The 24141-nt window shown below is 43.7% G+C and overlaps 1 protein-coding gene across 1 annotated transcript in view; it reads left to right on the plus strand.

Moving 5' to 3' along the window:
- Window positions 1-24141, plus strand: part of LOC121276541 (uncharacterized protein C7orf57 homolog) — a 148408-nt gene that overhangs the window by 102534 nt on the left and 21733 nt on the right. The window contains exon 6 of the mRNA XM_041185077.1: window positions 2793-2923. Coding sequence (XP_041041011.1) covers window positions 2793-2923 — 131 coding nt within the window. The remainder of the gene's footprint in view (window positions 1-2792; window positions 2924-24141) is intronic.

A 24141-nucleotide genomic window follows, 5' to 3' on the forward strand; every position in this document is an offset into this window, starting at 1 on the left:
AAAGCTAGCTGGAAATATAAAGATGGATAGTAAGAGTTTCTAAAGATATTTAAATAAGAAAAGAGTTAACAAAGTAAGCTTTGGTCTCATAGAAATTGAGTCTGGGGGATTGATAATGGAAAGTAAGGAGATGGTAGTTGAATTGAACAGGTATTTTGCATCGATTTTCACTATAGAGTATATGAGGAACATCCCAGAAATAGCTATAAGTCAGGAAATCAAAGGGAGGGAGGAACTGAGGAAAACTACAATCACCAGAGAAGTGGTATTGAGCAAATTGTTGGACCTGTGGGCTAACAAATCCCTGGGTCCTGATGGACATCACCCTAAGGTCTTGATAGAAGTGGCTAGTGAAATAGCTGATGCGCTGCTTTTAATTTTCCAGAATTTCCTAGATTCAGGGAAGGTTCCATTAGATTGGAAAATAGCAAATGTAACTCCTTTATTCAAAAAGGGAGGGAGACAGAAAGCAGGAAACTATAGACCAGTTAGCTTAACACCTGTCATAGGGAAAATATTAAAAACTATGACATGTTAAAAACATGTTACAGCAGGGCACTTAGAAAAGTTTAAGGCAATCAGGCAGAGTGAACATGGTTTTGTGAAAGGGAAATCGTGTGTAACCAATTTATTGGAGTTCTTTGAAGGAGTCACATGTGTTGTGGATAAAGGGGCTGTACTCTACTTAGGTTTCCAGAAGGCATTTGATAAGGCACCATGTCAGAAGTTATTGCAAATAAAATCATTTGATGTAGGGGGTACCATATTGGCATGGATAGAGGATTGGCTAGCTAACAGGAAACAGAGGGTAGCTATAAATGGGTCTTTTTTCTGGTTGGCAGAATGTAATGAGTGGTATGCCACAGGGGATAGTGCTGCGGCCTCAACTTTTACAATTTATATAAATGCTTGGATGAAGGGACAGATGGTATGGTTACAAAATTTGCTGACAACACCAAGATAGGTAGGAAATTAAGTTGTGAAGAGGACGTAAGGAGGCTACAGAGTGACATTGATGGGTTAAGTGAGTGGGCAAAGACCTGCCAAATGGATTATAATGTGGGTAAATGTGAAATTGTCCATTTTGGCAGGAAGAATATAAAAGAAGCATATAATCTAATGGTGAAAGATTGCAGAGCTCTGAGATTCAGAGGGATCTGGGTGTCCTAGACCATGAATCACAAAAGGCTAATATGCAGGTACAGCAAGTAATTAGGAAAGCTAATGGAATGTTATCATTTATTGCAATGGGAATTGAATACAAAAGTAGGGAGGTTATGCTTCAGTTGTACAGGGCCCTGGTGAGACCACATCTGGAATACCGTGTACAGTCTTGGTCTCCTTGTTTAAGAAAGGATGTAAATGTGTTGAAAGCAGTTCAGAGAGGGTTTACTAGGCTAGTACATGTAATGGGTGGGCTTATGAGGAAAGATTGGACAAATTAGGCTTGTATCCACTGGAGTTTAGAAGACTTGATCAAAACCTTTAAAGTCCTGAGGGGTCTTGACAGAGTGGATGTGAAGAGGATGTTTCCTCTTGTGGGTGAATCTAGAACTAAAAATAGTGGTTTAAAATTTTTTTAAAATTTGTGGTTTAAAGATAAGGGGTCGTTCATTTACGACAATTTTTTTCTCTCAGAAGGTCATGAGTCTTTGGAACTGTCTTCCTCAAAAGGCAGTGGAAGCAGAGTCTTTGAATATTTTAAAGACAGAGTTAGATAGGCTCTTGATTAACAAGGGGGTGAAAGGTTATCGGGGTAGGTGGGGGGTTACAATCAGATCAGCCATGATCTTATTGAATGGTGAAAAAGCCTTGAAGGGCTGAGCGACCTACTCCTGCTCCTAGTTCGTATGCATGTTTGTATGTTCATATGACCTAATCGCACAGAAGAAAAGATTCCAGGATTGGAAGGCATATGGATAGCATACTCCTGTTCCATAGGAACAGGAGGCCCATGCTTGTAGATGTACAATAATGATGTCTGTTTAGTGTGCCTCCTGAAAAGCCGGAGCAGCACCTGCCACTCACATGGGATACAATAGGGATCCTGATAAGGCTGAAGTCATCCTCAAAACAAAAATCCTTTATTATGGAGTTAATTGATTGCCTTTAGACTGATTTCAACAGCCCTGCAAGTTATTTTGGAACTTTAGTAGGCTCACAGTAGGACCCAAAAGGTTCTCAGCAGGTGTGGCTTCCACAGTGCCAAAGGAGGGCATTTTGCCCAGAATTCCCAGGATAACTGTCAAACATGCCCTCATAATTGAGCTGTGGACGTGCTGGGTTCAGGAACAAAATTTGTTTCTCACTTGCCCTTCCCCGAGATCAGAATATTCCTGGGACAGGAACTTTGAAAATTCAGGTGCCATAATAAGCTACTTCACTTTCATAGGTAATCCACTGAACTTGTCCCTTTTCCTAAACGAGGAAGTTCAACCCATTGTAAACTAAATTCACATAATTCACTATGTATACTATTTTGAATGTTAAGATGTTTAAATCCAAACACTAATGTTGGAGGCAATTTGGTCAAATGCACTCCTGGTACGAAGCCTTATCCGATGGGAACTGAGACATGTAAGTTCAAATGCTACCCGCCCATGCAGCCCCCAGTGATTTGCAATTCTTTAATTTTAATGCATTTCTGATGAGCGCCGGGGGCATGCGATATTCCAAATGAGCAGCACAATTTCCTTAAGGCTTGAGAATAAAATAAAACCAAACAAATAAAAAATGGCTTAAAAATGTGAACATCATGAAGCACAGTAATAATAACTAACCCTTTCTTTTAGGCCTTTACCGAAAAAGAATGAACCTATAAACTTCACCAAATTAATTACTAATGGATATGCTGAAGACTGGATTCAGCAGCGAAAGGAATGGAAGAAGATTCAACCAAATGTAAAGATTAAAGAACCTGGAGGTAATGTTTTCCAGATGTTTTAGCGTTTCTGTCATGCTATGGTAAAATATGATTTTACTCCCAGTCATTGCATAGGGAGTGCTTGAAGACCAAGTACCTTCCTATTCTGGTCTACTTGCAGTTTTCCTATTTTCAGATAAAATGATATTGATAGGGACTTGAAGGCAGAGCAGGAATAATGTGCAGGCAAAGAAGGAAAAAATATATATCTGTACTAAAACTGATATGTGACAGAAAAGTGAAGTATGGAGTTAAGATAGTTCTTTACAGAAATGGAGACAAAAATCAAACAGGAAATCAAACCTTGACATTAGTGGATTTCCTGTGGGCCAGTTCAAGAATATCACTGAAAGGGGTCTAGACATGCTTAATGTCATCATTTCAGGATGGGCTAGTCTATCAATATACAAAATTACAACATTGTGTTTGAACTGGCATTCTGCCATAAAATTCTAATCACATCACTCTTAAGAATTGTGTGTGTAAACCAGACATCCATGTTTATTCCAGGAGCACTCAGTCTTCCGCATAAGGACTTTACCATTCAGTATCAGTTGAAAAAGATTGCACAAAATATAGCAGCAAAGCTTCACATACTTTTCAATCTGTGGAATTCACTCTCTAGAACTAAGCATCTTGTATAGGAACTTACGTAACGAGAAAAGACCATAAGGCCAAGGAATCCTATTCCTTTCAAAGAGAATATGCTCTGATGCTCTATTATGGATTCTATCCATACCATTTAATCTTCTGAGAAAAAATTCTCCAAGGTCTTTTTTTCTGTTCCTAATGGGTACATCAGGTAACATTTCAGAATATACACCTCATTTTACACTGTGTGTTATCCATACTTGACTGATTGCCATACAGTAGTTGCGCAACATGCAACGTGAAGAGTGAAGAATGTTGTTACTGAATGGGAGAAATTAAACTGCAAATCTGGAGCACACAAAATCCTTTACAGTTCAAGACTAACGGATGACTGGAAAAAAAGTGACGTTTTGGTCAGGGAGTCTATCATTTGGGAATACCATCTACATTTTCAGCTAGATATACTGGCAACTGCAATTGGCAGTATTTCCTTATGTATGCAATCAAGCAAATTTCTCAAATTCACAAATGAGATAGATACTTCATTGTTCCCAAAAGATCAGGAGTTGACTGTCCCACTGAAATCATGAAAAAAACACAAATTCCTCAAAACAGAAAGGCTGAAAATGGTAACAGTGCCTCAAGCCAGACAATGCACACAAAGTTTGCTGGCAAAAATGATGTTCAAGAATACTTACTTACCCTTGCCATTTGTCCTTGGTATTGCAGGTACAGACAGGCTTCTATTTTATCTCTCCTCAGCCTCTACAGTGATCACAAATGTTCATCTGTTGCAGCTAATCATCTCACATGGCTGCAAGTGAATGTTTATTTTTACATAAATGACTGGCTTACAGAAGCTCTGTGTTTATACTGTTTGTACGACTGTCTGTCAGCCATTCATCATACTTAAGGAACTCAGCTTCATTGTCAAACTAAAAGAAATCTCATCTAAGGGTCAAACCAGGATATGATGCATTTAGACGATTGTGCCAAACTATCATGGGAGAGGTCTTCTTGTCACTAGATTGGTTTATAGTTCTTCAGAGACTGACATTTGCTCTTTGTGAGCATTTAAGAGTCTAAACAGAACATTGGCTATGTGTTCTAAGTCTTATGGTTGCCTCCAACTTTATTGTTATAAATGCCCAGTTTTTATAAAACCTCTTCTGTGGAATCTGCTGTATTAGTTGTCTCCTTGTAGGTTAATGCATTGTGCAGCAGGACAAGGAAATAGAAATAGTGGTTCCAAGAGCTAAATGTTCTCTATCACTTTCTTGGTTGATGCTGATACAGGATCCTTCTTGGATTAGTGAGGCAATCAAATGCAAAGCAACATGATTCAAGCCTGATGAATGATCAGCAAATCCATCTATCATCAACTTCAAAACTGGCAGTAACATTGGTTGAGATATTTACAAACTGTTACTGGTAAATCAGTTTGTCTCTGAACAATATCTCAATGTTTGTCCAATCCACCAATAATCAAAATGGAACTCATTCTCAGTCAGTCTGTCAAGAAACAATGTGGCTTCCTCATTAATACTTTAATTATGATGGGATATTCTCAGCACAGCAATTAACTAGGATAGAAAATATTATAGCAGGCTAACTCAGCTACCTAGAAGTTCAACCTTATGGATAAAAGAATCACATCAAAGTAATCCATGAAATCCTCCAGATGTGAGGTGACTGATGATCCAGGTATCAGCTTGCCAGACAATTATCAATAGCCTTGGTTTTGCCCAAACAGCAAACTGGATGATCTTTCCATCTCTCAAAATGGATAGTAAAACTTCATAACATAGATAGTGGAGAGCATTCTTCACAACCACACCCCTGATGAGAAAAAGAGGTTGATTATAGTTTCCTCACTCTCCAGATTGTGCTCAATAGTTTTGTTTACAGAGTGAGATTTGGTACCATAATGTTAGTACCAGTTTCTGGGGCTGCCAGTTTTGTTGGTGGAGAAGGGAATTTGCTGGCAACAACAGCTGGCATCTCAAGCAGCTGGACATCTCATATCCTGTGTAAAACATGGAAGGGAGCAGTGCATTGCAGTTTTCTAGACTTCGGTGTGATCCTAGCAAACCTATGGGGGTCACTAAAAGACCTGCAGGAGGGTAACCCTTTACCTCACAGATTTTGGAGATAGGTTTTTAGGCCCTTTTAGTATTTTTTTATTTTTCCTGCTGGCACTTCGGCTTTCAAGAACATTGTGTCAGTTGTCATCGTTTAAATGCCCTAAGCTTTCTTTACCAGCACTAGTAGGCTGGCTGGTAGGAATACTCAAAGCTGACATATTTAGGGAAAAAAAGAGCAGCTGCAGAAGAATGGTAGGCAGCTCATATGATCAAAGAGATACGCCCATGGCCTCCAGCTGGTACCTGCATCAGTGTACCTCACTTTGGTAGACATGCTGTTCCTGTTTTCAAAGGCAATCATAAGAGAAAATCCCTGGTAGTATCACTATGAGATGTAAAAGCATGGTCAGCCATTCTCTGTAAGGTGCTTCAACAGCACCTCGATTGTAGCTTGCCATGCTTTACTTATTATTGTATGATAAAAGACATACTAGTGTGGTCATAAGGTGGTCATGTCACAGCATCCAATGTGCCATCAACCATTTCTACAGGCCCTGGAAAACCTGCCTGGGAATTACCATAGAAACCTACTTTCTCATTTTCAAGATAGCAGAGGGGCAGAGGTTGAGCTGTACCCTCTGCTGAAAAGAAATATACTGCTATTATGCGGCTTAGAGTTTACACATATGCAGAGAAATGAATGAATAGTTATAGCCTGAAACTTGGTTACATCTTCTTAAGAACATAGGAATATAGGTAGGAACATAGAAGCAAGAGTAGGCCATTTGACCCTTTGAGCCTGCTCTGGCATTAAACCAGATCATGGCTGATCTTCTACCTCAATGCCATTTTTCTCACACTACCCACATGTCCCTTGATATCTTTAATATCTAGAAATCCAACAATCTCTGTCTTGAACATACTCATTGACTGAGCCTCTATAACTCCCTGGGAAAGAGAATTCCGGAGATTCACCATCCTCTAAGACAGTTCTCCTCATCTCAGTCGTAAATGGCCTACCTCTTATTTTGGGACTGTGTCTCCTGGTTCTAGACCCCTGCAGCCAGGGGAAACATCCTTTCTGCATCTACGCTGTTGAGCCCTGTAAAATTTTGTAAGCTTCAGTGAGATCACCTCTCATACTTACAAATTCTAGAGAATACAGGCCCAGTCTCCTCAATCTCTCATCATAGGACAATCCTTCCATCTCAGGAATCAGTTTGGTGAACCTTTGTTGCACTCCCTCTATGACAAGTATATCCTTCCTTAGGTAAGGAGACCAAAACTGTACACAATACTCCAGGTGTGGTCTCACCAAGGCTCTATACAACTGCAACAAAACTTCTTTATTCCTGTACTGAAATCCTCTTGCAATAAAGGCCAACATACCATTCATCTTCCTAACTGCTTTTGCACCTGCATGCTAGCTTCCAGTGACTTATGAAGAAGGAAACCCCAGCCCCTTTGGACATCAACATTTTGCAGTCTCTTACCATTTAAGAAATACTCTGCATTTCTGTTTTTCCTACCAAAATGGATAACTTCAAAATTTTTTCCACGTTATTTGCCAATTGTCATGTTCTTGCGCACTCACTCAGCATGTCCAAATTCCCTGGAAGCCTCTTTGCATCCTCCTCACAACTCACATTCCCACTAAGTTTCGTGTCATGAGCAAACTTGGAAATGTTACATTTGGTCCCCACATCCAAATCATTGACATAGATTCTGAATAGCTGGGACCCAAGCACTGATCCTTGCAGCACCCCACTAGTCACAGCCTGCACCCTTGAGAATGATGTGTTTATTCCTATTCTCTGTTTTCTGTCCATTAACTAGCTTTCAATCCATGTCACTATATTCCCCCAATCCCATATGCTGTAATTTTGCTTCCTAACCTCTTGTGTGGAATCTTATCAAAAGCCTTCTGAAAATCCAAACACACCACATCCACTGGTCCTCCCCTATCTATTCTGCTAGTTGCATTCTCAAAAAACTCTAACAGATTTGTCAAGCGTAATTTTCCTTTCATAAATCTGTTGACTCTGCCCAATCCTATCATTATTTCTAAGTGTCCAGTTATCACATCCTTTATAATAGATTCTAGCATTGTCCCTATTACTGATGTTAGGCTAAAAGTCTATGGTTGCTTATTTTCTCTGTCCCTCCTTTTTAAAATACAGTCAACTTCTGTCATTCATGACCTCCTCTATTGTCAATTCGTTTACCGCCGCGAATGTGTATGTACACTAAACTGTGGTTCACAGCCCCAAAACTTTGCTTATCCGTGGTTTAGAATGTTCAACTCTCACCTTTCCCATGTCTTTCCCACAGAGAAAGTGTGCATTGCGTATATGCCATCTCCGTGCATGCACAACTTCACCATTCGCAATTCAACCCTTCATAAGATTTCACAGGGATAGAACCCCACAAATGATGGGAGTTTACTGTAGTGACATTCCTTTTGCAACCTTCCAATCTGCAGGAAGATGACCACCCATGCATCTGCTATATCTGCAGCCACCTTTTTCAACACTGCGATGTAGATCATCAGGTTCTGGGGATTTATCAACTTTCAGTCCCATTAATTTCTTGTTTGCCCCTTGGTTCTCTCGTATTTTCAGGGAGGTTTCTTGTATCTTCCTTCGCGAAGACAGACATGAAGGACGGGATCTGCCAGTCCCGTCCACTGGTGGGATTTACTGGTGCTGCCGAAGTTGATGGAATGTTGGCTGGCTCACTGCATCCGCTGCCCTGGGTCTGGTAAATCTCGGCCAAAATATTTGTTTAGTTTCTCTACCATGTCCTTAGTCCCCATTATAAATTATCCTGTCTCTACCTGCAATGGACTCACATTTGTCTTTACTAATCTTTTCCTTCCTCCTTACTTTTACAGTCTGTTTTTATGTTTCTTGCTAGTTTACCTTCACATTCTATTTTCTCTTCCTTTATCAGTTTCTTGACCCTCCTTGGTTGAACTTTAAAATGCTCCCAATCCTCAGGCTTACTAATTTATTTTTAGCAACTTTATAAGCCTCTTCCTTTAAGCCAATATAATCCTTACCTTCTTGTTATTCATGGTTTGATGCTGGGTTTTTGTGCCTCCAAAGATTGTAAATTTGTTGTAAACCATTTATTTATTCTTTAAATGCTAGCCATTGCCTGTTTACTATCATTACTTTTAATGTAGTTTTCCAACCTACAGACGACTTGCCCCTCATACCTCTGTAGTTTTCTTTATTTAAATTTAAGACCCTAGTTTCAGATAGGACTATATCACTTTCAAAATTAATGTAAAATTCCATCATTTTATGGCCACTCTTCCTTCAAGGCTCCTCTACAACAACACTATTAATTAGCCCTTTCTCATTGTACAAAATAGTAGACCTAAAGTAGCCTGTTTTCTAGTTGATTCCTCAACATACTGTTCTAGAAAAGCATCTTGAATGCATTCCAGCAATTTGCCCTCCACAGCATTAGTGCCAATTAGGTTTATCCAGTCTACATCTGATTCTACATCTCGACCTTCTGATCTAAGATCTCATCCTTTATTAACTGTGATACCACCCCACCTTTTCCTTTTTGCTTAACATACCTAAATATCAAATATCCTTAAAGATTCATTCTCAGCCTTGGACACCCTAATTCACAGTGTTACAAGAATGCATCAGGTCTGACCAATGAGATGATGTTGTGGAATGATATAGCACAATCATCCTCACACATATCTCATGCAGCAACACCTTGACTTCATCAGCCCTACATTGATGTTGGGCTGGACTGTCTCTGGTCTGCAGTGCCAAATGTGCACCAAGTCATCCCTCCTGTCCACCCTTCTTAGTGCTCTCTCCCCTGAGCCAGAAGTGAGAGAGCATTAATTCAAATCCCTACCCAGGTCTCCAAGCTGATATCTTTAGTACAGTCCAGAAGGAAGTAGTCATTTGGTAGTACAGAACTTGAGTATTGCAGAAAAAAGAGATATGTCAAAGCTCTTTGTCTTGCACTCATCAGGACACTTTGCAAGAATACCAATATAAGGGAAAACAACAATTTATGCTGTATGAGAACAGAATGCTGATTGGTTGGCAAGTGGACTCTGATTGGTAGAGGCATTGCCATGGAGAAGACACCATGATGGTGACTGACAATTAATTGCCAAGCATTGTTTGAAATTTAAACCAGGCAGCTTGAACCCTAATTGGTCAAGGCATTCCTCAGGACAATGTTAGTATTCTTGTGAAGTGTCCTGATGAGTGCAAGATGAAAAGCTTCAACATGTCTCTTTTTAAGCAATATTGACGGAGGTATTAAATGGAAGCCCCATCTGTCGTTTGAGATGTATGTTATAGATTATAACATCTTTCAAGAAAAGCGGGGTGCTCTCTTAGTATCTTGGCAAAGGCAACATTGTATCCACACCAAAAAAATCCAGTTTTGGTGCCAATTATTTATGAATTTAAAAAAATCTCGGTTGAAAAATGTTGTGTGTATATGTCTTGTGTAGGTACACAATGGGGGAGCGAACATAATTGGAAATGCTATAAACTAATGAAAATTCTATCTGCAGACCTGGTTCCTCTCGATGAGTTCCAGGAGAAGTTAGAAAAAAAAGAACTTCTTAGAAATACAAAGTCACGGGGAAGAAAAGCTATTTCCACTAAAGGGGACCAAAATGTAACCTTCAGAGACCCTGTGAATGATTCCAAGGCTAAAACACCATTTATTCTGAACAAGTAAGTCAGTCTAATACCACCCTAAACCATTCTCAATAATCTTTTATAATAGCTGTTCTTGTTATTCTGGAATCCTGAGCAAAGTCCCCACAGCATTGTCTTTGGGAGTTAGTATGTCACTGCAAGGGCATGTTGACAGATTTTTTTTGAAATCTACATTAAAAATATATATTGTTTATGTATCTTTCATTAAACATTATAACATTTTAACAAAGTAAATAGTGAAGGACGTCTGTATAGCAGGACAGGTCACTCTTTAAGCATGAAACACCACACCCTTTCCTTGTTAAAATATGCTCTTGATATCATCATTGATTTTTGGATCTCATAATCTCTTTGGTATTTCACTACCAAACTCTCATTGGTAATTTTTTTAATGAATCTATATGGTCAGTGAACTCTAGTATTACTCCTATTGTTAATGGCAAATTTCTAAATAGGCAATTTTTGACAATGGCAAGGAAACCTATGATTCAATTTCATGATTCTAGTCATTCTGATCATACTGTGACGCCTACTGCAACCTACTTGTCTGGTATCAGAACGTGTGATGTTTGTTTGAGAAATACCTTGTGTGATAGTGGTGATGATATCCAAAACACAAGTTAAAAATTAAATATGAGCAAATATTCATTTCTGGTCCCACTCACATGGCCAGAATCTTGTTCTCAGATGAGAGTCCCAATGATGGACCCAAAAGTGGGATAGGGTGGGAGCAAAGAGTTCCCAAAAGGACTGTCCCCCCCAACCTTGCTGGAAGACCACCAGGGTTTACCTGGTAGTTTTCACACATGGCAGAGGGCCCACTTGCTCCCAACTTCCACAAGGGGTCATGATTGAGTTTTGATTCAACAGGAAGCTTTTCAACCTCAAAAGGATTAGAGCCAAGACTAAGGTGACCCTTCAATATACCCACAACTTACAAAATGCTGCCAACTGTGCCGCTGTGGCCCACACTGCAAGCAAAATTCAGACTACTCTCAACGTCTTCAACTCTGGGTTGGCCTCTCATTCAATATCATCAAGACCAAAATCCTCTACCAGCCCTGCCCTGGACAAGCACCTACATCTCCAGCTGTTGATATTGATGGGGAGACTTTAGAAATCATTAACACTTGCCATATCTCAGCAGCTACCTTTCCCAAAAGGTCACTATGAAAGAAGAGATCCAACACAGAATCAGCTATGCCAGCACGTGCAGCCTTCCAAAAATTGCTCAACCAGGTCTTCAACAACAGAGCACAAAGGCTTTAGTTTAAACACTTGCTGTCACCACCCTCCAAATGGCAGTGAGACTTGTACAACCTACAAAAGACACCTCCAGATGCTGGAGAATTTCAACTAATTCAGAATACTCAAAGTAAAGTTAGGGGTGATGGTGGCATAGTGGTAATGTCACTGGGCTAGTAATCTAGGGACCAAGGCAAATAGCATTGGGGGACATGGGTTCTAATCCCATCATGGCAACTGATGAAATTTAAATTCAATTAATAATTCAATTGATTATTTAAAAATATGGAATTGAAATCAGTAATGGTGACCATGACAACCATCATTATTGGTGTTTACTAATGTCCTTTAGGGAAGGAAATCTGTCTGGTCTGGACTACATGTGAATCCAAACCCACACCAAAATGGTTGACTCTTAAATGGCCTCAGAAGCCACTCAGTTATACCAAGCTGCTCCAAAATAGTCAAAAAAGAATAAAACCAGATTGACCATCTGGCATTGACCTAGGCACTGAAAGTGACAACAACACACATCTTTCAAACTCAGCTAACATCTGGGGTCTTGGGAGAGCTGTCTCATAGACTAGTCAAGCACCAACCTGACAGTCTTACTTGCCATGATAATAGCTGATTGTGGTTGTGGACTCCAGTATTAGATACTATACTAAATTCTGTACTATATATGGGGTCATCTGACCTCGGGGGGTGGGGGGGCGGTGGGGGTGTGGAGGTCTGTTCCCTCAGGCAGTCATTTGCAATCTCAGATGAATGATTCTCCAAATTCACGTGATTTAACTCATTTTCGCAGCTCTGTTATGTACTGACTAATGTTGTTACTGCCTTGCGTGCACATAAAAAATTGGTATCTTTCACACATGATGGGAAGAAGGAAAGGTTAGAGCCTGTCTTGATAGAGTTTAGGCACTACAGATATGTGTTCATGTTAGGAAAATGTGTTATCAATAAAGTTACCTCAGCTACAATGTTGACGGCCTCTGTGCATCATTAAAACAAGGAGCAAGACATGGTGTCAGATGTAAACTAAAGGCAACAATGGAGGTTCTGGAACCACTGACAGAACTCAGTTTGGAGGACAATCTTGCTGAAAACTGGAGGAGGTTCCAGTAGCAATTCAAGCTGTTCCTCACAGCGACAGGCGGTGATATAAAAGACGCTCGGGTACAGTTTTCCATCTTTCTTCAAGTAGCAGGGGAAGATCCCTAGAAGCCTGTAACACATGCACATTTGAAAATGATGAGAAACAAAATGACTTGAAAAAATAGTGGAAAAATTTGAAGCCTACTGCAGCTCAAAAAAAAACATCGGGCAGGATATTGAGTTCTGAAAGCAGGTGGCGGGACCCGCTTGCTGACAGGTAAAATGACGCTGGATGATGTCGGGCGGAACTCCTGATGTCACCCCGCATCATTTCAATTTTCAGGTTGGCGGGGGCGCAGCCGAATCAGCTGTGCACCCGCCGATCTGTCAACAGCCAATTGAGGCCATTTAAAAACTAATTGAAGTACTTAAAGGACCACCCCATCCAATCTTAATGTTGGCGGGCTTCAGAAAAAGCGTGAAACCTCATCCAAGGTTGGGTTGAGGTTTCAGTAGGTTTTTAAAAATTTAATGAAAGTTTAATTAAAAGTGATGGACATGTCCCAACTCATGTGACACTGTCACATGAGGGGACATATCAGGGAAATTTTATTTTTCTATGTTTCACATTTTTGAATTTGGCAGCGCTTAGCCTCAGGGAGATGAGATCACGCGTGAAAGAGCACACTCTTGGCTTAGGGAATCCCCCCTGCCCACACAAGGAGCACATAGCATTTCCTGGTGGATGTCACATGGCCCGCCCACATAAAATGGCAGCACATCCCCGATTGGGGGCGCCAATCAGAGGCCTGCCCGCACGCGCCCACTCCTGAACTTCCACCCAATGGGGGGAAAATTCTACCCGTCATGTATGAAAGATACCAACTTTTTATGTGCACGTAAGGCAGTGACAACATTAGTCAGTACATAACAGAGCTGAGAAAATGAGCTAAATCATGTGAATTTGGAGAGCTTGAAGAATCATTCATCCAAGATGGAGTAATTTGCAGGATTGCAAATGATTGCCTGAGAGAACGGCTTTTGAGAGAAGTTGATCTCACACTGGAGAAAGCAATAAATATCCGCAGAGTGGCAGAGACAACAAAATGCCAGATTAAAGAAGATGATAAGCCACACACAGTCAAGCAGTTAGATGCAATTAAATAGAAACAGCCTGGGAAAGAAAAAAATAGACAGCCTGAAGGTAAAAAGAACAAAGCTTTTATTAAAACATTTAAATGCAGCTGATGCGGAACAGGGCATTTACCATGTAGTTGTCTAGGCTATTGAAAGCAGTGTAAGAACTGTGATAAACTAAATCACTTTGCTAAGATGTGTAAATCGAAGAAGGTACACACAATTACAGATGATGACACAGACTCTGAAACTGAACTTTTCATTGGTGCAACAAATACCAAAGAAGATGAAAGGAAGGTTGATTTAAAAATTGCTGACATGATGGTGAATTTCAAGCTTGACGCAGATGCACCAGCAAATGTTATTCCCATAAGCCTATATCATAAGATAAGCAAAGAAAAACAGCTAACTAAAACAAAAGTGAAGTTGTCTACTTATACAGGTGAAAAAATTGCTGTGGAAGGTAAGTACACACTTAAAGTGAACTACAAAAAACAGTCTCAAGCACTTCCATTCTTTTCATTCATAGTGGTGAAACCTGATGCAAAACCCATTCTTGGAATCAAAGCTTGTGAAAATCTAAAACTAACCAAGAGAATAATGACTGTCACCACTGAGATATCCTGAGTGAGTATAAAGATATATTCCAGGGGATTGGCTGCCTATCGGGAGAACACACCATCAAGATTGACAAATCTGTGACCCCCAAAATACATCCACCCAGGAAAATACCAGTAATGCTGAGAGACCGACTGAAAGCAGAGTTGGACAGAATGGAGAAACATCAATCATCAAAAAAATTGGAAATCTGACAAAGTGTGTTAATCCAATTGTAATTGTAGAAAAATAAGATGGGAATCTGCGAGTCTGTCTGAATCCCAGAGACCTAAACCAGGCAGTACAAAGAGAGCTTTACCGGCAGCCTACAGTAGAAGAGATCACGTGTAAGATAGCTGATGCTAAATACTATTCAGTGTTGGATGCGAATTCAGGCTTCTGGCAGGTCAAGCTGGATGAAGGCAGCTCCTGTCTCTGTACAGCATACTGGGTGATACAGATTTTTATTCTTACCTTTTGGTATTAATTCAGCTCCGGGGGTGTTCCACAGAACAGTGAAGCAGCTATTTGAAAGGTTAGATGGCGTGGAAACCCATATCGACAATGTGCTGGTCTGGGGAGCCTCAAGAGAAGAACACAACCACAGACTGAGGCAGGTGCTGGCCAGAGCTAGAGAAAGGAATCTCAAGTTGAAGAAGGAAAAGTGCAAAATCGGTCTTCATGAAATCAAGTACTTGGGACATGTGCTAACAAGTGAGGAACTGAAGCCAGACCAGAGTAAAATCGTAGCAGTCATGAACATGCCACCCCCCCAGAATGTAAGAAAGACTTGGAGAGGTTTTTGGGAATGGTGACCGATCGTGGGAACATGTCAGACCTGACAGCATGTCTCAAAGAATTTCTACAAAATGATGTGGAATGGCACTAGGAACAAAATCATTAGGAAGCTTTGACCAGCCTGAAGGGAACACCGACCCAGGCACCAGTGTTAAAGTATTACAATATCAGTCAGCCAGTCAAGATCTCAGTGGATGCTTCAAAGAGTGGACTGGGAGCTGTTCTCTTGCAAAATGAGGCACCAGTGGCACACACTTCAAAGGCAATGACTTAAACACAGCAGTGGCATGCCCAAATAGAGAAAGAAATGCTAGCAATTGTGTTTGGCCTAGAACCCTTACACCAATCTGTCTATGGCAATAACGAGGAGGTAGAGTCTGATCATAAGCCTTTGGAAGCTCTACTTAAAAAGCCCCTGAACTGTGCACCACCAAGAATCCAAAGATTACTAATGCATCTGCAGAAGTACCAGGTCAGAGTTAAATATAAACCGGGCAAGGAAATGTACATTGCAGACACTCTGTCAAGTGTATACCTATCCATCACGGAGGAAGAGGATAAAGAAACAGAAGCGTAAGTTCACATGCTGACAGGGAACTTAGCTGTGGCTGTAACCAAACTGGATGAGATCAGGGAAGTGACCAAGAACAATGCCACCTTGAGAAAACTGCAGCAGATTGTGCAAATTGGCTGGCCCACACATTGGAGTGGAGCCCTTTCTGATGTACAACAGTGCTGGAACTTTCATGAGGAGCTTCATGTAGCAGAAGGAATACTTTTGAAGGGAGAAAATATCACAATTCCTGCAACACTGTGGAAAGAAATGCTGCAGCGCATACATGAAAGTCACCTCGGCATAGGAACATGCGAGAGAAGAGATCAAGATATAACGTAATGGCTTGGAATGGGAGCACGAATCAAGGAAATGGTGAAGGCGTGTGCGGTGTGCAAAAAGTAGAGTAAGTCACAGCAAAAAGAACCACTTTAACCACACAGTGTTCCAGGGAGGCCTTGGCACAAAATTGGAGTGGACTTGTTTACATTTGACAACAGTGAGTAATAATCTATTGCTAGTGGATACTCAAAGTTTTTTGAGTCTGTGCTGCTGAGAAATGATAGTAAAAGCATCACTGTAATAAATCATTTAAAATCAATTTTTGTTCGCCATAGCATACCTGAAGTGCTCATCTCAGATAATGGCCCACAATTCTCAAGCACTGAGTTTCGCAAATTTGCACAGGACTGAGAGTTTTGCCACAATACGTCAAGTCCCAAATATCCACAATCCAACGGAATGGTGGAACGTACCATGCAGACCTTAAAACACCTGTTGAAGAAGGCAAAGGCGGAGAGAAGGGACCCCTACCTGGCTCTGCTGGATTTCAGGAATACTCTATTAGGTGGCATTGAATCATCTCCAGCACATCTCCTGATGGGGCAAAGACTAAGAACTAAGCTTCTAATTGCGCCCCAACTGTTATTTCCATAGCCAGTGAGCTACATTGTGCAGGACTTGCTCAAACTGAGACAGCAGAAGCAGAAACAGTACTTTGATCGAGGCGCCCGATCTCTGCCTGACCTGAACATGGGAGAAACAGTGAGGATTCAGCATGAAGGGATCTGGAATCCTGCTGTTGTCACAGGAGAACCAAGTTCTTACATAATGCAGACTCCAAAAGGACAACAGTACAGGAGAAACCATAAATTCTTACAGAGAACAAATGAAGCGCAACCCTGCTCTGAACCAGAAGTGTAGCTGAAGATCAAAAACCAGAATGCACCAGTGAAGCAACAGATAACCAGACGAAACCTGAGTGTCCTGAAAGCTACCCAAGGGGAGATAGTGAATTTTCTGCTTGACATGCCGGGTGGGGGGCGGGGTGGGGGGGGTGGGGGTGCCTCTGCACGTCAGCACGTAAAATGACACGCGGTGACGCCGGGCAAGTGTCCCAGCATCACCACGTGCCATTGCAATATTTCGCTGGGTGCACGTGCGATGAAGTTGACATGCACCCGCCATTAATTAATGGACTAGTTAAGGCCCTTAAATTGGCAATCGACACCAATTTTCAAGCGCCTGTGCGATCTTTGGGTCGGCACAAGGGCAAAATGGGCAAGCGGGTAAGAGACTTTTTAATAAAACTCATCCACGGGTGGGATAAGAGGGCTTAGTGGGGTTGTCAATCTGGTCTGTGAGTATTTATTGCAGAAAGTATTTTAAACTTGCCTGTGTGATGTGTAGCAGTTCATAATGAATTGCAGCAGCTTTCTGTGTACCTTTAACCTTCAGTTCAGCACACTGCAGTCAGTAATCTTTATCGAGCCTGCAGCTTTCCCGAGGCCTCCCTTTAGCCTGGTGTGGGCTCTGACATGTCCACTTGAGGCAGCTCCTCTGAGGTGGAAGGGAGGGCTAGAATAAGGAGGAAGCCAGGAGTGCACAATCAGCTTCCAGGGGAGTCACCTTTGGGAGTACAGGTGCATGCACAAGGGCACAGGGCCAAGAGGTAGTCCAAGGTGGAAGGGGCTGCAGAATATGCCACTACCCTGCTGCCAGGGTATACAGGCGGCGAAGCAGCTACCTCAAGATGACAGGTGCAGTACCGAAGGAGGCTCCGACTGTCAAGGGAGACAGTACACTACATCTGTCAGATGATTGGCCCTGAGATCTCTCCTAACTGTGTGGGTGGACACCCCATACCAGCGGCTCTGAAGGTCACAGTTGCCCTCAACGTCTCTGCCTTTGGCTCCTTCCAGGGCTCAGTGGGTGACCTTTGCGGTGTCTCCCAATCAGCTGTGCACACTTGTGTCAAGCAGGTCACATACGTCAGGTGTGCATTGACCTTCATCCATTCAGCTGGGAGCAGGCAAGCCAGACACAGCGAGCCAGAGGCTTCACGGCCATTGCTGGCTTCCCCTGCGTCCAGGGTACAATAGACTGCACACATGTGGCCATCAAGGCGCCAGCAGGTGAGCCAGGTGCCTTCATCATCAGGAAGGGCTTCCACTCCATAAACGTGCAGATAGTGTGTGACCACAGGATGCAGATTCTGCAAGTCTGTGCAAGGTACCCAGGCAGCTCCCACGACGCCTATATCCTCAAACACTCCCAGGTGCCGGGGTTTTTCAGTGCTCTGGCTCAGCTGGATGGACGGCTGCTGGGTGACAAGGGTTATCCCCTCAGAAGGTGGCTCATGACGCCTCCCCACCATCCAAGAACAGAAGCTGAGCAGCGCTACAATAGGAGACACACCACCACAAGGGCTGTGGTGAGAGAACCATCGGTCTTCTCCAGATGCCTGGACCGCTCAGGGAGCGCACTCCAGTACCCCACAGCTCGTGCCTCGGTGATAGTGGTTGCATGCTGCACTCTCCACAATCTTGCGCTGGAAAGGGGGGACGCAGTGGACGATGAAGACATTGACACAGTGGATGCGGCTGCACATGATGAGTCCAGCACTGATTCTGAGGATGAGGAAGCACAGGGGAATGATGAGGGGCTAAACACTGACCCAGGACTACACCAAGGAGGCAGGGACATCCAGGATACTTTAATCCAATGAACCTTCAGCTAGCTCTACACAAATGGATCAGTGACCAGCCTTGCTTGGCACTCACATAGTCGGCACTTAAGTGCTATATCTGCCACTTCATCAGCTGCAACTAAGGGCATTGGACATAAACCTCAATGTCCATTCAAACATTCATGACATGTATGTAAAACATACAAATGCAGAACAAAGGAGCCACCCTCAGTCATGGTAACATATCTGGTTTTAATTTTCATCATCATAAGGTCATTATAAGGTCACACAAAATCAAACCAAAACATTTTTCAGGCATAAACAAATAATAATTCCCTAATCTAGGGCCAACACAAAAACACCAGTGAGAAACCCATGGTGTCCTAAGGTGCCTTATGCTTATGTTTACGGGTGCTACGGGTGTCTTGATGCCGCCAGGAGTAGCATCTGAGACAGCCTGCTGACTCTGCTGTCCTGTTGGCCTCAATGACCTTGACAGCCATCATCTGGCCCGTGGAACCTGTGCTGGGCCTGCCTGGGAGGGATCTGCCATGTCTACAGCTGGCATTTCCCCAGTCGTCGCAGCCTCACCCGATGAAGTGGTCACTGGAGAGGGGCGGAGCAGCTGTTACCCTCATCCGGAGCACTGTGAGAGGAGCCCACAGATACGACAGGCAGCTGCTGCGCTGACGTAAGGTCACCCCGGACCTCCCTGCTCACCGTCGATGGATGGGTAACAAGCTGGGAAGCTTGAAGCCCACACCATCTCCCACATTGGCAATGACCAGCTGTGGCCACTGCGCTGTGAGGGCTTGCAGGTCTCAGCGTAACCCCAGGAACACCTGATTGTTCTCCTGGAGGCCCCCCTCCACGAGAGTTGCCACTCTCTCCATGGAGGAAGCATGTCGCTCTGTCATGAGGCTCATTGCATCACTGATGCTCCGCGTGGATTCCTCCACCATGGACACCAAGTGAAGCATTGTCTCATGCCACACTCCCAGATGCTCCTGCACACCCAGCCGCATTTCCTGCAGCTGCTGCGTCATGGACTACTACAGAGGCACATCATTATGCCACGACTCAGCAAGTGCCTGGTCCCCTGCAGTCTTCTGACTGCTGATACCATCGGCACTCTCTGTCTCTGCCAGCTCCTCCAGTGATTGTGAAGTGCCTTCTCCACAGTGCCCCGGGACACTAGCCGATGTTGCAATGCCCACAGATGTGCTAGTATCTGCGCTGGTGCCTGCCTTGCAGAAATGGTGTGACGCAGGTGACAGTTGAGGGCCCTCAGGTGTGAGAGTGGCATCTGCAATTCTTCCTGGTGGACAGGCTCTGATGATGCTGAAATTAACAACAAGGACAGTGAAACAGTTAGCGTGCACATAGTGACACACTTCATTCCTTTTCCCCCTGGCTCATTATGCGCTCAACCTTCCAGAACCTATGGAAATGAATATTGGTGGGGTGGCAAATAGTCAGGAAGAGACCCTAACCTTACAGGCGGATACAGACAGGCTGGTCAGATGGACTAAGAAATGCCAAATGGAATGTTAATCTGGATAAGTGTGAGGTAATGCACTTGGGCAGGAGAAACAAGGTACGGGAATACATGAGGAACGGTAGGACCGTGGAAAGTAAGGAGGATCAGAGGGACCTGGCTGGATATGTCGACAGGCCCGTTAAGGTAGCGGGACAGGTACATAAGGCGTTTAAGAAGGTAATTGCCATACTTGCCTTTATTAGCCAAGGAATAGAATATAGGAACAGGGAGGTCATGTTGCAATTGCAGAAAACGCTGCTTAGGCCACAGCTATAGCTCTGCGCGCAGTTGTGATATGCGCTTCACAGGAGGGATGTGATTGGAATGGAGAGAGTGCAGAGGTCATTGACCAGGATGCATGCTGGACTGAAGAGTTGAGTTATAAGGAGACATAGCATAGACTGGAGATATTTCCCCTGGAACAGAGGAGATTGAGGGGTGATATCATTGAGCTTTATAACATTATGAGGGGCATAGATAGGGTCAACAGAAAGGAACTTGTCCCCTTGGCGGAGGGATGAGTAACCTGGTGGCATTGATTTAATGACCCACACCTCTGACTCTATCAGTCTGTGAATGAACAATGTTGCAACAACAATGATTCAAACAATCACCAGTGCTGTGGATGGTAGGAAGACAGAGTGGATGTCACTGTTGACCTCAAATACCTGGCTGTTCCACCCCAGCCTCACCAACACCAGTGGACCTGGGTGCATGGTGCTTCTCAAGCTCCAGGGCCATCTGCTCAAAGCGGCTTAAAATCATCAGCTTGCCCTGGCCGCCTGCAGTCTGTGAATGCTCACAGGAATTGTGAGCATTTTTCTCCTGAAAAACAGAGAAGACCATTCATTGCAGCTAATCGCACATGGACTCTGCATGTGCACGTTGCACCCCAACCGCAGTGGCCCATATCAGGCCTCCAGTGCCTCCTCTGCCTGCTACTACTGACCAGTCACACAAAGATATTGCGCCTGCTCCCAACCACCTCCAGTGGCCACCTTGGACACATTCTGCGTCCATCACTTTAGGAAACACACCGTCTTAGCTCCCATAGCAAGGAGGCGCAACTACGTGCAACGTCGAGGGCAGCAGATCGCTCTTGGCCACTAGACCTTGAGGTTCCCCTTCCACAATCTCATAGCTGTAAATAGGACATGTGTTGGAGTTCTGAGTATGCGCCTAGCTGCATCTCCTGCAGGTTGCCCCCAGAATAGTCATGTGCGACTAAGGGCAACATATGGTGCAGGGGAGAACTCACCCTCTCATGAACCACTCAGGCTGATCTAAGCATGGGCACTATCTGCTTGCTCACCCAGCGTACGAGAAATGGCCAACATGATTCAAAGGCTAAGGGTACCTGCTGGGTTAAATGCCCAGTGCCAACATGGTATTCACCCTTTCAGAGCGCAACAAATCGCTTACAGCACTGGATCCAGGTGCGCCACACCACATCACGGGAGCTCACCATCTCCGCCACCTCCTCTCATGCATGTTTGGTCATGTTGGGGGGGGCCTACTCCTCCCACCCTGGGGGACCAACACCTCCTGCTGTGCTGCCACCTCCTCGAGGAGGGCAGCAAGGCAATTATCAGAAAAGCGAGGGGCACATTTTCCCCCTGCTGGCTTACCCTGCAGCTTGCCCTGCTCTTGTGGCAGACCCTGCAGCCTGCCCTGCTCCTCTGCCCTTCCCTCCAGAGTGCCCTGCTCAGCAGATCGCCTGCGGTTGGATCTCGAGGTGGCCATTGTGAACAGCCTATAGGAGGCTGCCAGGCCTTCTCTTAAACAGACTGCCGGGTCACCATCAGACCTGAAGGTCTGGGCACGCCAACTGCAGCGTGCACACTCCCGCCATCCATGGGAGTCGGAAATGCGCTGGGCAGGCATTAATTAGCCTGCCTGTGCAAAATTGCGGTGTGGCCCCAATCGCGGGCGCCGACCTGATCGGTGCCCGCCCGCGTCCACTCCTGCTCCACCCGCCTGCCAAACAGAAAATTTAGCCTTGTCCTTCAAAATCACCTCTGGCACCATTCAGAACATCCAGTGGAAGAATTGTGAAAAAAGCCACAGAGATACAGAGATGAGTAAAAGACAAAATAGACTGATGAAAACAGAATGAGAAAGAATAGATATGAGACTTTGTGTACTTGAGTTGTATAAAAGTTTCTAACAAAAGGAAACGTCATGATAATAGCTGATTGTGGTTGTGGATCCTAGTATTAGATATGATGCAGTACTCTATATAGAGGGTCACCTGACCTGGAGTTTGAAAGTCAGATAGCACATGTTGGAGCTTGTCTAGATAGAGTTCAGACACTGCAAATATGTGTTCATGTTAGGAAAATGTGTTATTGATAAAGTTAGCTCAGCTACGATGTCGACAGCCTGTGTGCATTATTAAAACAAGAAATAAGACAATACTCACCAAATCATACCTTACAGACAATGTCCCAAACACCACCATCACCTTCCCTCAGTATGTCCTCTCCCACTGGCAGGACGGAGATGGCTGCACAGTGGTATACAGTTGAGAGGGAGTTGCATTGGGAATCCTCAACATTGATTCTAGATTGCATAATATCTCATAGCATCAGGTCAAACATTGTCAATGAAACATCCTGCTGATTACCACCTCCTGCTCTCCCTCAACTGATGAATTAATACTCCGCCATGTTGAACACCACTTGGAAGAAACTCTGGTGGTGGAAAGAGCACAGAATATACTCTGGGGTGGAGGACTTCAATGTCCATCACCGAGAGTGCCTTGGTAGCACCACTACTGACAGAGCTGGCAGAGTCCTGAATGATATATTCGCCAAACTAGGTCTGTGGCAGGTGCTGAGGGAACCAACAATAAGGGAAAACCTACAGGATCTCATGCTCACCAGTCTGCCTCTCATAAATGATCTGTCCATGACAATATTGGTAGGAGTGACCACTGATCAGTCCTTGTGGAAACGAAATCCCATCTTCACATTGAGGATACACTCCATTGTTTTGTGTGCACTGCCACCATGCTAAATGGGATAGGTTTCAAACAGATCTAGCAACTCAAAACTGGGCATGCATGAAGCGCAATGGGCCATCAGCAGCAGCAGCAGAACTGTATTCAACTGTAATCTGCAGCCGCATGGCCTGGCATATCCTTCACTGTACCATTACCATCAAGCTGGGGTATCAACCCTGGTTCAGTAAAGATTGTAGGAGGGCATGCCAGGAGCAGCACCAGGTGCACCTAAAAGTGAGGTGTCAACCTGGGGGAAGCTTCAACACAGGACTACCTGCATACCAAACAACAGAAGCAGCATGCAATAGAGCTAAGTGACCCCACAACCACTGGATCAGGTCAAAGCTTTGCAGTCTTTCCACATCCAGTCATGAATTAAACAACTATAGGAGAAGGAGGTTCCACAAGGATACCCATTATCAATGATGGGGGAACCCAGCATACCAGTGCAAGAGACAAGCCTTTGCAACCATGCTCAGTCAGAAGTGCCGAGTAGATGATCCATCACTGACAACTCCTAAGGTTCCCAAACTCATAGATGCCAGTCTTCAGCTAATTCGATTCACTCCATGTGATATCAAGAAACGGCTGAAGGCACTGGATACTGCAAAGGCTATTGTCCCTGCCAACATCCCAGCAATAGTACTGAAGACTTTGTGCTCCAGAACCAGCTGTACCCATAAGAAGCTGTTCCAGTACAGCTACAACACTGGCATCTATCCAACTATGTGGAATATTGCCTAGGTATGTGCTGTCCACAAAAAGCAGGACAAATCTAAACTGGTCAATTTCTGCCCTATCTATCTACTCTCAATCATCAGCAGAGTGATGGAAAGTGTCATCGACAGTGCTATCAAATGACACTTACACAGCAATAACCTGCTCACT

Source organism: Carcharodon carcharias, chromosome 3 (assembly GCF_017639515.1).
Source record: "Carcharodon carcharias isolate sCarCar2 chromosome 3, sCarCar2.pri, whole genome shotgun sequence".
Lineage (NCBI taxonomy): Eukaryota > Metazoa > Chordata > Chondrichthyes > Lamniformes > Lamnidae > Carcharodon > Carcharodon carcharias.